This window comes from Hyperoodon ampullatus (genome assembly GCF_949752795.1).
Source record: "Hyperoodon ampullatus genome assembly, chromosome: 16".
Classification (NCBI taxonomy): domain Eukaryota; kingdom Metazoa; phylum Chordata; class Mammalia; order Artiodactyla; family Ziphiidae; genus Hyperoodon; species Hyperoodon ampullatus.
The window spans coordinates 63157916-63171965 of NC_136929.1; the positions used below are offsets into that span (position 1 = coordinate 63157916).

General features: G+C 36.9%; 1 protein-coding gene across 1 annotated transcript in view; it reads left to right on the forward strand.

Moving 5' to 3' along the window:
* Positions 1-14050, forward strand: part of LOC307064929 (phosphatidylinositol 3,4,5-trisphosphate 3-phosphatase TPTE2-like) — a gene marked incomplete at both ends in the record, with an annotated part of 74983 nt that overhangs the window by 18314 nt on the left and 42619 nt on the right. Inside the window, 4 exons of the mRNA XM_079721636.1 lie at positions 8615-8665; positions 11494-11613; positions 13096-13195; positions 13339-13402. Of these exons, the coding sequence (XP_079577762.1) occupies positions 8615-8665; positions 11494-11613; positions 13096-13195; positions 13339-13402 (335 nt within the window). The remainder of the gene's footprint in view (positions 1-8614; positions 8666-11493; positions 11614-13095; positions 13196-13338; positions 13403-14050) is intronic.

Sequence of the window (14050 nt, forward strand, 5' to 3'; positions counted from 1 at the left end):
ATTAAAGACCGCTTAATGTCCATTGGGATTTTATGAATTTTGACTTGCTCCTGAGTAATCTCATGAGAGTACTTCCTGTTGCACTGATCTGAAGGCATTTTTACCTGTACTCAATGACAAGGACACGATACCTTCTTAAAATCATACACGTCTGACTCTCCCTCCCCCAAACTACTATGTATAAAATAAGCATCAAGGATCTATTGTACAGCACAGGGAAGTATAGCCGTTATTTTGTAATAACTTTAAATAGAATATAATCTATAAAATTATTGAATGACTATGTTGTACACCCAAAACTAATATAATATTGTAAATTAATTGTACTTCGAAAAAGAGCCCATGTGTCTGGACTGCAGAATTATTCCTGCAATTTTTCTTCTGCTACTCTCTTGGTCAGTTACTTAAGCATTCACCGACTTGAATTAATGTTGGGGAGTGAGTATTGCTAAAGAGGCATTGAATTGGTTACTGTTGTAATCTGTTGGTGTCTAGACAAAAACAACGTGAAAACTAAAGGGGCGACTAATGAATACAAATAGTTCTTCAAATTACCCATGAATTTCCATTTTCTGTTTTTTTATCATGGGCCATCAATGAAGAGTTCACGCTGCTACTTAATTAAATGATATGTCTGCCTATTAACTATATATTTTCTGCAATGAGGCTGCCCAGGGCAGGGGCAAAATTTGAATAGACTGAGCAAGGCAAGCATTTCCTTCTTCTTACAAACAAAAAGTGTTAGTTTAGTTTTGTTTTTTAAATTACGAATGCTTATGGTATAGATTTGGGTGGCATTTGCAATACTCCCTGTGTGAGAGACACTGGTGTTTCAGACCAGGGGATGGTATTAGATTTGGAGTAAGACCTGGAATCAGTGCTTGGCTTTGGCATCTAATATGCACTGGACACTTGGCAAAATACTAAACTACTTTAAATTTTAGGTCTTTTATCTGTAAACTGGTAATAATGCTATCTACAATATCTATCTACTGGGTGCTAGGCGTAGTATAATAAAAAACTAAAATTAAATGTGGAGTAATATGTACACACATATTATTCAGTGTGATTTTAAAACTCCAAAGCACCATAAATAAATTTTATACTAAAAACCAAAACTAAAGCAACAAAATTTCACTATTAGGAAAATCAGAAAATACAAGCAATAAAACCTCCCATGAAGAGGCATTCCTAATGTTTAATAGATGCCCTTCAAGGTTCTTTAGGCTTATACATTTTTTGTTTATGGCTATGGTATCATACATTGTTTTAAAAATAACCTTATTACTTCGTGACATATCATGACTATATTTCCATGCATTTACATTTGCATTTGCAACATTATATATTTTTTAATTTCAGATTTTTTATTGTTGCCTGAAGTTCTGCCTATATTTGACTTTATTGATTTTTAAATTTGCAACATTCCTTTTGACAGCTGTATAATATTTCATGGTATAGATGTTTAAATTGTCATTCATTTAAATTGTCAGATATTTCTGGACATTTCAGCTGTGACTGATTACAAAAAATGATGAATAACTTTGAGACCACACCTCTGTATATTTGATTTCTTTATAATACAAATTCTCGGAGGTGGAAATTGTGTGTCAAAAGGAACGTTTGTGAGGCTATTGATTTTGCTACTTTCCACACCAAGATGCAGTGTGCATTTCTTCCCCGTTCACGCTAGCCATCGCTCATCTTTTCAATGTTAGTTAATCTGTTTGTTCTAATGCACATTTGACATTGTTTTTGTTTCTACTTTTTTCATAGAACTTGTATTTCATTGTTTTCAAACTACCTTTGCCCGTTTAAAATTGGGGTATTTATCACTGCCATTGGATAGAAAAGTTAAATATATCCTTTTTATATCATAGATAGGGCAAGTATTTTTTCCCAGGTTGCCTAGCTTTTCACTATATAGAAGCTTATAATCCTCATACAGTTGAGTACATCTGTCCTTTTCTTTATGATTGATGCCTTTAGTGTCAGAAAGTCTTTCTCTACCGAAGATTTTACTATATTCACCGAAATTCATCTATGTTTTGAATTTATTTTCTACATTGAAAGAGAACATCTGCCCAGGATTTATTTTGTATTAAGGTATAAAATGTAGGCGTCTACTTTTCTCCCAGGTGACTACTTAGTTTTCCCAGCATCAAAGTTGCATCCCCCTCCATTGTCCTTACCCTAATTTAATGATCCTTATTGCATTTATCACCTTCTAACTTACTACCTTATTTACTTATTTATTATATTTATGGTCTGCACGAGACAGAATTGAAACATCATGATGGAAGAAAATTTTGTCCATTTTTTTAACTGCTGTATCTCCAGTGCCTCAAACAGTGCCATGGCACATAGTAGGCACTCAGTGAGTTTGGTTGAATGAATGAACCCATTATTGAAAACATTTATATCTTGTTCAAAGATTTTTAAATCCATCTCTATCATGTTATGAATATTTATACTCTGGGTCTTTCCAGAATCTTTTTTATTTAATCATTTTTCTAGCCTTCTGATTTCAGCAAGCTTTTCACACATGGTGATATAATTTATAGTGAACTAAAGCATTTTTTAAAAACATAAGGTCCATCCTTTTCCTCTTCCCCTTTTGTTTTTGTAGTCTCAAATTACCTGTTTTTGTTTAGTGAGTTTGTTACCAAACTGTAGATAGCTATAGTTATTTTTCTGCTTTCTTTTTTTGTCTCCCTTTAACCTTTATACTCGAATAAAGTATTTAAAAATCTATCTTGGTAAAGAGTGGCAATTTTCTGGTTCTATTTATCACCTTGCTGAAAGTTTTGTGTATTTCTGTCATTTTGTTTCTGATAGAAGAGTTCCTTTCAACATTTCTTGTAAGGCAGGTCTAGTGTTGATGAACTCCAGCTTCTCTTTGTCTAGGAAAGCATTTATTTCTCCTTCATATCTGAATGATAACTGTGTTATATAGAGTATTCTTGGGTGACAGTTTTTATGTTTCAGTATTTTGAGAATGTCATTCCACTCCCTCTTGGCCTGTAGGGTTTCTGCTGAGAAATCTGCTGATAGCCTAGTAGTGGGGGTTCCCTGGTAGGTTACCATCCTTTTTGCCCTGGCTGATTTTAAAATTCTTTGTCATTCACTTTTAACAGTTTTAATATTATTTGTCTTGGAGAAGGTCTTTTTGCATTGAGGTAATTAGGTGTTCTCTTAGCTTAATGGACTTGTAACTCCAGTTCCTTCCCCAAGTTTGGGATGTTTCCAGCTATTGTTTCTTTAAATAAACTCTCTGCTCCCTTTTCCCTCTCTTCTCCTTCTGGGATATGCACTATCCTAATGTTGTCCTTCCTGAAAGAGATAACTCTCTCAGGATTTCTTCCTTTTAAAAACCTTATTTCTCTTTCCTCTTCTACTTGTAACATTTTTAGATTGCTATATTTCAGCTTGCTAATTCTCTCTTCCATATTATCTGCTCTGTTTCCAGTGCTTCTAATGTGTGTTCTTTATCTCATTTATTGAGTTCTTGAGCTCCAGAGTTTCTTTTTGCTTCCTTTTTATTTATTTATTTATTTAAATTATTTTTTATTGACGTATAGTTGATTTACAATGTTTTGTTAAGTTTCTGCTGTACAGCAAAGTGCATCAGTTATACCTGTACATATATATCCACTCTACTGAGTAGAGTTCCCTGTACTACACAGTAGGTTCTTATTAGTTATCTATTTGATATATAGTAGTGTGTATATGTCAATCCCAGTCTCCCAATTGTTTCTTTTTAGAGTTTCAGTCTCTTTGGTAAAATATTCTTTCTGATCATTCATTTTTATTCCTGAGCTCATTAAACTACCTTTCTGAGTTTTCTTATATCTCATTGAGTTCATGGGCTGTGCCACTGCAGGTGGGGGAGTGGCAGTGAGGTTGTGGTCACCTCGGCGGCTGGAGGGACAGGATGCCAGGCCCCAGTGTTGGTCAGTTACATGTAGCCATGGGTGCTGGTGTGGTCTGGAGCCTGTAGTCATGTGTGCTGCTTCCCCTGCTGCTACTGTGTTCTCTGAAGCTGTGGGCACAGCTGCTGTGGTCAGAGGGCCAGGATTGCAGGCACTGATTCCACTGTTCCCTCGTTCCATCTCTTCTAAGTGTTCCAATTCACCTGCCTTTAGATGTACAGGTGTGTGGAGTCCTCTGGCAAACTGTTGTGTTGGACAGTGGCACCTTTGTTGAGTTGTGGGTTTTATTGGTTGTAGATTGAAGGGGAGAGACCAAGGTAGTTTTTCACTCTGTCATGTTTCTGACATCACTGTGAATGTACCATATTTTCTTATCCATTCACCCATTGATGGGCATTTGGATTATTTCCAGTTTTGGCCTGTTATGAGTAATGTGGCTATGAACATTTACGTACAAGTTTTTTGTGTGGACACAACTTTCATTTATCTTTGGTTAGTGCCAAGGAATAGGGTTGCTGATACTTATGGTAAAGTGTCTGTTTAATTGTATGAGAAATAGTTTCCAAAATGGCAGTACCATTTCACATCTCTTCTTATCTTTAGGTTTTCATTTTCTTTCATCAAGTTTTGTAATTTTCAGCACACAGATCCTGCACATATCTTGTTACTTTATAAAAAAGTATTTCATGGGTTTTGGTGCTAATATAAATGGTTCAGTTGCTTACATTTCTACTTTTCAATCATTCATTGCTAGTATATCGAAATATAGTTGAATTTTGTATATTGCCCTTTTATACAATAACTATTAAACTCACTTATTCTGTTAGCTTTTTTGTAGATTCCCTGGGATTTTCTAGGTAGGCAAGCATCTCCTCTACAAATAGTGAGAGTTTTATTTCTTCCTTTTCAATCTATAGGCCTTTTATTTCCATTTCTTGCTTTATTACATTGACTCCAATATAATTTTGAGTGGAAGAAGTGTGAACTGACATCCTAGATTCCTAATCATTGGAAGAAAACATTCAGTCTCACCATTAAGATTGATATCAGCCATAGGTTTTTTTTTTGTTTGTTTGTTTGTTTGTTTTGGGGGGCATAAATGCCCCTTGTCAGGTTAAGGAAGTTTCCTTTTTTCCTAGTTCACTGAAAGTTTTTATCATAAATGGATGTTAAATTTTGTTTAAAAATTTTTTTAACCTCTATTGAGATGATCATATGTTTTATTTTCCTTAGTTTATTGACATGGCGAATTACATTATTTTTAGAATGTTGACCCATCCTTGAATTCCTGGAACAAACACCAAGTGGTCATGAATTTAAAAAATATATATACTGCTGGATTCAATTTATTAATGGTTTGTTAAGGATTTTTGTATCTATATTTATGAGGGATATTGGTAATTTTCTTGTCAGGTAATGTCTTGACTGGTTTTGGTATCAGGGTAATGCTAATCTCCTAAAATGAGTTTGGAAGCAGTCCCTATTCTTCTGTTTTATGGAAGAGTTTGTTTCGATTTGTATCTTCCTTAAAGAATTAAGTAGAATTCTCCAGTGAAGTCAGTTGGGCTTGGACTTTTTTGTTGTTGTTGGAAAGTTTTCAACTACAAGTTCAATTTCTCTACAAGATATATTACCTTTCAAACTATTCAGGTTATCTATTTTTTCTTGAGCACATTTTAGTAGCTTGTGTCTTGCAAACAATATCTCCATTTAATCTAAGTTGTCATATGTGGCACCTTTAAAATTTCTGTAGTGATAACATGCAATTAAATATCTTGTTTAGTACTCTCCCACTTCACTGGTTTTATTAAATCATGGTCAGAAAATGTAGTCTGAATAATTTTTATATTTTAGAGTACCATTAAAGTTTTTTATCTTCTTGTAGGATAAATTTCTTTTAAAATTTCATAGAAATGCTTTAAATATGTTTTATCTGCACAATAGAAACTATATATAGAGAGAGTTTTAAAATATGTTTGTTTAAACATATAGCACACAAAGCGCATATATATATATATATATATATATATATATAGGTAAATGGATAGTGTTTGACCAGGGACACTCAGATCTTATCCTTGCTACCAACACCCCACTCCAAAGGGAAGTATATCCCTGAGGACCAAGCCGGGCAAAGGACACTTCTTGGTACTTTGGAGGCTCCTCTCTAAGTCCCAGTAAAGAATCCTAATGAGCTAACTTAGGTTGGACTCAGATCTAAAGCCTGACTCTGCTCTCTTCAACCTGAGTTTAATCTAGGAATATAGCCTTGTCTGTTGTGGATAGTTTGGTGGTGGTGGGGGACCCAGAGCCCTGGAGTGAGAGTAGGAAAACCAAAGAATCATCCCAGTGCCTTTAATGCTTTGAGTATGACCACATCCCTCCCTCCACCATCTGTGCAGAGAAATAAGTGTCCAATGGGAAAGATAGGACCTGCCCCCAATGCAGATCCCACCCCTGTTCAACACGGTCTTAATAGTATCTTATAGAGTCTACCTTCTATCAGGATAAAATAAGTCTTGGTCATCGTTAATATTTTTGCTTTGAATTCAACTTTGATATTAATATTACAACTTTTCGTGTTTTGAGATTTAACATTTGCATCTGATATCTTTGTCCATCTCTATTTTGAAACTATCATTTTAATTTAGTTTTTGTCCTTGTATACAGCATATAGTGCATTTAGTTTTTAAACTTATCTAAAAGTATTTGTCAGTATTTGATACGAGAGCAATGTGTTGGTATTTATTATCATTTCAGCTATGTTTGGTGTTATTTGCTATCATTTTACTTTGTTTTCTGTATTAAACACTTCCTTGATATTTTTTCTTTAATTTATTTTAACATTATGCTATTAGTTGATTTGTTTTTATTCAAGTTTTAATAATATGAAAGTTATAAACCTATTTTTAGAAAACATAATTGTACCTTTGTTTCTCCATCAATATCCAGTTTAAAACTGGAATTGTACCTGGGAAGATAGAAATGCAACATGCTTTTACTTCTGTCTTCTGAGAAACCTAAATTAATGTGGAAAAACCCTGCAAATTTAAATCCATAGTATTATTGAGAACTTTGTTATTTATCTTGGCTTTTAGAATCATTTGTTTACATTTCCACGTGCTACATTAACAATGATTATTTGGACTTAGTTCTGAATTTGTATGATTTTATTTCTTGACACCTTTTCTCTATAAGGCATCTTCCTTATTCTTGCCTTCTTCATTTTTTATTCCTTGCTCAGTTGGCTCAAGCACTTCTCTGAGTAATCATTTTTAGGAACGTTACATGGTTGCACTGGGTGTTGGAGAGTGTATGTCTGTTGATCCCAAATATGAATAGCACTTTTTCTAAATGTATAATTACTGAGTTACAGTCCTTTCCCAGCAAACTCCACACACATTGTTTGAAGCTGCATTTATATAGCACACTCTCTTTTTAAAAAAAAAAAAAAATCTCAATTCTATATTTCCTTGGGTTGGGGTAGTTTTGGGAGGCACTGAAAGTGATAGTAGAACCTAAAGCCACCCCAAGCCATCCTTTTGTGCCCCAATGATTCTGTCGGGCATGGTTCTGTAAATTCACTTTGTCAAGTAAGTTGTGATTTGTTGTAACATTTCTTTGCTACCCAGAGATCTGATAGTCTGTCCGGGATCAGAAAGGGCTTGTATTAAGAGAATGGCAACCTCAGGGGAGGTTCACCTCTTTTGGCCAATCAGTTCCCCATCCACATCGACCTTTTCTCGCTAGGCCTGGGCAGAGGTAGTGGGTGCAGATGGAGCAGGGAGAAATTAGAGGGGGTGGGGAGATCTTATAGCTCAGCTTAGCCCAACAGTATCCATCTGTGGCCCGTTGCATTGGGCAGTGCCCCAGTTCTATTGGGCATATATCCTCCCTCTTCTCCAGTCTTGGGCACAGTCTGTGAGCATTGCTTTGGGATTAAATCCCACTTGGGGTGGAATTTGGGTCACGTGTTGGAGGCTTCAGCAGGGCAAGAAATTGCTCCTCAATGACTACCTTGTCTCCAGCCCTAGTGTAAAATGAGGCACAACTGCTGGCGCTCTAAAACCGTCTCCTCCCCCTACTAAGGGAAGGAGCCCAGCCTCCAGTGTGTTTCCCCTTTGAAATGTATCTTACTAACATTCCTCACCCCCAAAGTGCACTTCCCACCCCAGCTGTGAGTCTCATTAATGTTTAACTGTCTTATTCATGGGGTGACTTGTTTCAAGAAATGAATATTGCAAGACAAGAGCTTCCCTCAAGTGCCTTATTCTATTGCTGTAGAACAGGTCTGGCCATAGTTTGATGACTTGCCCAGGATCCCACAGCTCACTCATGGGAGAGCTGGAACACACATCTCTTCTACCATTCCCTTCTGTCTCCATGCTCTGTTGCTTTAGTTGATGACCCCAAGCTTAATCTTATCATTAAATTGGGATTAGAGCTTTACAGTCAAGGGAAAGTTTAGTGTTTTTTTTCACATATATTCTACATAGGAAAGAAAAAAAAAGAATCAGGTGACATTTTTACAGTTGTTAGCAAAAAGTATTTTGTTAGGCAACTTCTGGAGACTTTGAAAATTATATTTATAAAGGCCTTTGTTGGTTAAATTCATACTATATGTTAGGAAAAATCTGATACACCTGAAAGCTCTGAAATTTTATTTTTACTTCTCATTGCAGCAGCAGGATTAAGAGAATTGTGTACTTGATTGTATCATCCTTCCCTTTCAGGTATGTGAAACTCTAGAAAAGGAGGTAATTAAGTATGTATTACATTTAATATCAATATTTTTTAATGGCAGAGGATCTGGGAGGGGGAAAAAAAGCATTTCCACTGTCAGTATGTCGCTAAATAACCTTTGTGCCCGATTTAATGCAATCTAATTTATCTTGGAATTTTAATTGAAGCTGAACATTAAGAATTGCAAAGAAATGGCATGTACGGAGTCTAATAGCAACATATTACCATGTTTTTTTCTACCTGTCAAAGTAAAAATAATGAGACATGCATTTCAAAATTCTATAGTTATAAGGAAAGTGTTTTAGTTAATACCATATTCACCTAGAATTACTCATTAATTCTGGAAACATTTTACTTAGATCTTTCTTCTCTACATGATAGTAAGATTTCATACTATGTTACAGATTCACACAATGTACTTGCTTCCTTTTAAATTGATAATATTTTAATTTGCATTGCAATTGTGAAAAAATGCTTTAAGATTAATTTATCTTCATATATTATACAAATAGTACAATCAACTTCTAGAGAATATGTTGAGCATATATAGGAAAAAGGCTTAGGAGTTACTTTAGAGTTCAATTATGTATGTATTCATTGAATTGAATTCCTTCTTACGTGCCCAGAACTGTGCCAGAACCATCCATTGATATGTAATCTTATATTTGTTGATAATCTCACTGATAAGAAGCCTTACTGGTCAAAGAAGTCTTTTAAGGGCTTATGTTAGTCATGCTTTCACTTGGTTTTTATTACTCAATTCTTTAAAAATAGCAAGATGAATGAGGTTTACTTTATTGTGGGAAATTGGTAGAAGACCCTTCAAAATTCTTAAATTTTAAGAAGAGTTTACAAGTGGAAACATGTCATTTTAATGTAGTTTGCCTATTCTGTCTTGGAGTGTTGGTCTGATGTGTCTTAATATAAAAGGGCATGATATCATGAAGTGGTTTAGTGGGAAATTTCTTTCCCTAACAACTGCTTCTATTGGGTGAAAGCAGAGTGATTTATGTTGAGATTCTAAGAGCAGTTCTCCCTACCACTGAACGGTTTAACCCAAAATAATGACATTTTGATATCAGATCATGGGGCTGAAGTTAGTCTACCTATAGATGTGAAAACCACTTTATCCTTATTTGGTTTATTTATTTGTTTGTTGTAGAATACTTGGAATTTTGCTGACCTTTGTGGATGTGTCCCTCATCATTACAGACATACTTATCTCTGAGAGCACGATACATATTCCTTTGGAGTATCGTGCAGTTTCTTTAGTTATTGCTTTATTTTTTTTCATGGACGTTTTTCTTCGAGTGTTTATAGAAGGGTAAGTTTGATTAATTTTTTAAAAGCACATAGAGCTATTTTGTACTGCTATGAGAAGCATCTCAAGTAATGACCAGGTCAACCCAACTAAATATGCCCCTCTTTATCAAAATAATTCTCCTTGAAGGCATCCTCCACAAGAGAAACAACACTCCAAATCCCAATTTCTATCAGACTGAGCTTTAATATTACTCTTGCAACTGGCACTCTAGTCTGCAAACCATGTATTCTCGATGGTTCCTTCAACAGGTACAGCTTAAAGGGTTTGCAAAATGGGGCCAGGCAGCTAATATGTCTACATGCACATTATTAAGAGGAATGTGTATGTGAAGTATAACTATTGATATTTTAATTGAGTTCAATGTAAATAAAAGCTGACAGTATATTAAGTACTAGATAATAGATCATGAGCAAACCCTACCTCAGTTAAAATAAAAATTTGTGGTACTTCCCTAGCGGTCCCGTGGTTAGGACTCCATGCTTCTGCTGCAGGGGGCATGGGTTCGATCCCTGGTCGGGTAACCATGATCCTGCAAGCTGCATGGCTGAAAAAAATTTTTTTAATGAGACATTTAAAAATAAATGAACAAAAACTTGTGTTAAGCTCTATGGGAGAGCGAGTCCCGGACTAAAGTCCCCAGCCTCACTTCATCCAGAGCATTTTGGAACATGCTTGTCTCCTTTCTGGCTGAATTTCTGTCCTCGTGCCTCTGAGCTGAGGACAGTTGCCCACTCCCAGGTTACTCAGAGCCTAAAGGAGCTATCCCAGGACTAGAAGATTTCCCTGGAGGCCCAGTGTCCATGGCTGAAGGAGCTAGTGTTGAGGAGGAGGTGCCAGGGCTGAAAGTTCAGCTTTGCACAGAGGAGGCCACACCAGCTCACTGGGATTCCACTGTGGGTGCAAAGCCAGGTGATGAGTTTGCAGGCCAAAGTAGTGGACCCGTCTTCCTCTCACAAGCTCCTTTCATGCACTTCTCACAGCCCGTTTCTCTAGGGCTGTGACATGTTCAGCTTCCATTGTCCGATAGCATGGCTCACCATCCCATCTCTCTCTCCCCCCTGTGTCCAGGCAATGCTTGCCTCTTGTTCAATGGTTTGGTTATATCTCTTACTATACTTAAGGCTATACTTGCCATATTGATGTTTTTGTCCCATATAAGTATGAAATGAGTATGAATATTTTTTTCCTTAATCCAGTCTAGTAAATGCACTTTAAATCATTCATCAATGCTGAATTCCTTTTTAAAAAATATTTATTTATTTTGGCTGCGCTGGTTCTTAGTTGCAGCATGCGGACTCTTAGTTGCGGCATGCACATGGGATCTAGTTCCCTGACCAGGGATCTAACCTGGGCTCCCTGCATTGGGAGCGCAGAGTCTTACCCACTGGACCACCAGGGAAATCCCAAGCCGGAAATCTTAAGGGTTCTTTTAAAATATCCCTACCTCTTCTTTGGGGAAGCATAAACTTATATCTTTTTTGTTTTTTGTTACAGGAGACGACAGTATTTTTCCGATATGTTTAACTCCTTAGATGCTTCCGTTGCTGTGGTGACTCTACTGGTCAAAATTGCTTATATTTTCTATGACTTCAAGTTTCTTAAAGATTTCCCCATGTAAGAAACATATGCTTCCCTTCTCTTAAAGTTTTTCTTTCTTAAAAAGTATTTTCTGTGGCTTTCATTTTGTGTAATCTTTTTAACTCTGAATGTGCTAATTCTGTGCTAAATAAGCTGCTTGAAAATGAAACGTTGAGTTAAATTTCTATCTGGAAACTAAAGGATGGTGGTGTTTAGGGACCAGTGAAGGGTGTCCACACTGAGTACCTTTAGTTGAGTGAAGAAGATGACGCCCCCAAAGAAGAAACTGGGGACTTGCCTCTTGTACCTAACTTGAACTTCTCTACCTTTTGCAATTCCCACTAAATTCCCACTTGCGCTTCAACCACACATTTCTTACACGTGAAATTCCTGGGGTTTTCCTATAACCAAGAGAGTACTGGTTTGAGTTGATGAAAAATTTGAGTGACTCCAATGATGATTCTCTAAAAAGGCACAAATGGAAGAGAAAAACGAGGTGACACGGGTAGAAACACAGAGGTGGAATGTTTGCAGGACAGTTAACATGACGGAAGCTGAGGCAGAGTTAGAACTGTTAGGGGTCAAAGCAAAATGTGTATGAGCCACCGATGGCTTTTTTCTTTCTCCTCCTCTTTCTACTGTGGCAGTGAGAAAAAGAAGAGCAAAAGTGTTCTAGGATGTAGCTGTTGGGTGGCTCACTAGGCTTATTCCTTAGTCAGATAGCTTGCCACTTCCTGCACTCCAGCTTCTCAGGACTTTCCCTCAGGTCCCAACAAAACTTGATGTGATAAGCTTTTGGAGTTTTTGAAAAGAACCCAAACCAGTATGGTCTTCAGACAGGCCACCTCAGCATCACGGAAGAGCTTGTCAGAAATACAAGAAGACAAACACCTCAGGGTCCACTCTAGACCTACTGAATCAGTATGCACACTCAAGCTAGAGAAGCACTAGCCCAGACCATCAGTTCTTTGCCATCGTGTTTCTTCCTGATGGTAGGAGACACACTTGGGAAGTAACTCATCTGCTATCTGCCTGATGTGTGTTCACAGCTCTAGTGAACCCCTGTTATGCATGGGAGTAACAGAGGGGCATAAGAATTCTGTTTTGATGGGAAAAAGACTGAAAAATGCTTGTCTTAAACCACAGAAGTTAAACCCACAAATTCTGAGAGTCTACCATATGACTTTTTCTTTAAATCAGAGTTTCTCAACAGCAGCACTACTGGTATTTTGGACAGATACATTTTTAGTAAGGGAGCTGTCCTGTGCGTTGGTACTGAGGAGCATCCCTGGCCTCTAACCACTAGATGCAAGTAGCAACCTCTCACAGGCAGTTGTGACAGCCAAAAATATCTCTGAACATTGCCAAATATGCCCAGGGTGGGTGGGGTGGGTGGGAGGCTTGGGCCAGGGGGTCGTGTGCAAAATTTTGCCCTTGGTTAAGAGCCACTGCTCTAAACTTAGTCCATACTGACAAGATCCTCTGTTTCTAAAGCAAAAATGAATCTTTTATTGTTAGATTGAGAATTCTTTTACTACCTCTACGACTTTTCACTCAGACAAGAGCTTTTCATCTGGCTCAGCAAAACAGACATCTTGCAATGCTGACCAGGAGGAGGGTAAGTGGGCAAAATATGTTTATGATTCAGAAAAAATGTTTGTGCTTCAGGAAATCCTGGCAAGGGTTGTAGATATCTATATATTGTTCTTTTTTTTATGTTGATTTATGTTTTACAAATGAATGATTGTTTTAAACCCTCAGGTTTCAGAAAACGAACGGCGATACAAGAAGGATGGATTTGACTTAGACCTCACTTACATTACCGGTTTGTGGAGTTTCTCTCTTGATTTGCCTATATTAACATCACATTTTTCTTGTGTGTGAGTAGGTAATTATATGCTAATTTTGTTCTTTCCCTGTCTGAGGCATGTTCTTTCAAAGCATTTTTTATCCATGAAGACATATGCCACTCTGATAGTGTGACATATTTGGAGTTTAACCCTGCAAATGGAAAAATCTTAATTTTCATCTCCATTCAGGGCTACTTGCTTATAGTATAGGAAGTTAAATGGATTTTCAGCTGACTCCATTTGTTTGGTTTAGAATTTATTGAGTTCTAGTAGTTATCCTCGGTCCCAAGGATTTCAGAGAGACCTGTTCTCTCCCTAGAACGCTAGAGATGAAGTCATTGCTTTGTAGGTCTCGGGTTTCTGAGTCAGGGGAACACTGGAAAGCATTCTAGGAGTTCCCAACATTGCTCATTTTTCTTTGGTGTTTAAATAAGAAAGAAATTCCCACCACAGGGGGCCCTCCAGACTAAAGTCAACGCAAATCTGTTGCATAAGGCTGGAACCAGCTGAGACTTGGGAGCACTGAATGTAATGGTCCAAATAGTGGATACTTTAATATCCAGTATTGGATATTAAAGTTGATTACCCTGAGGGTTAGTTAGCTTTTTTCCTGACATTCTCAA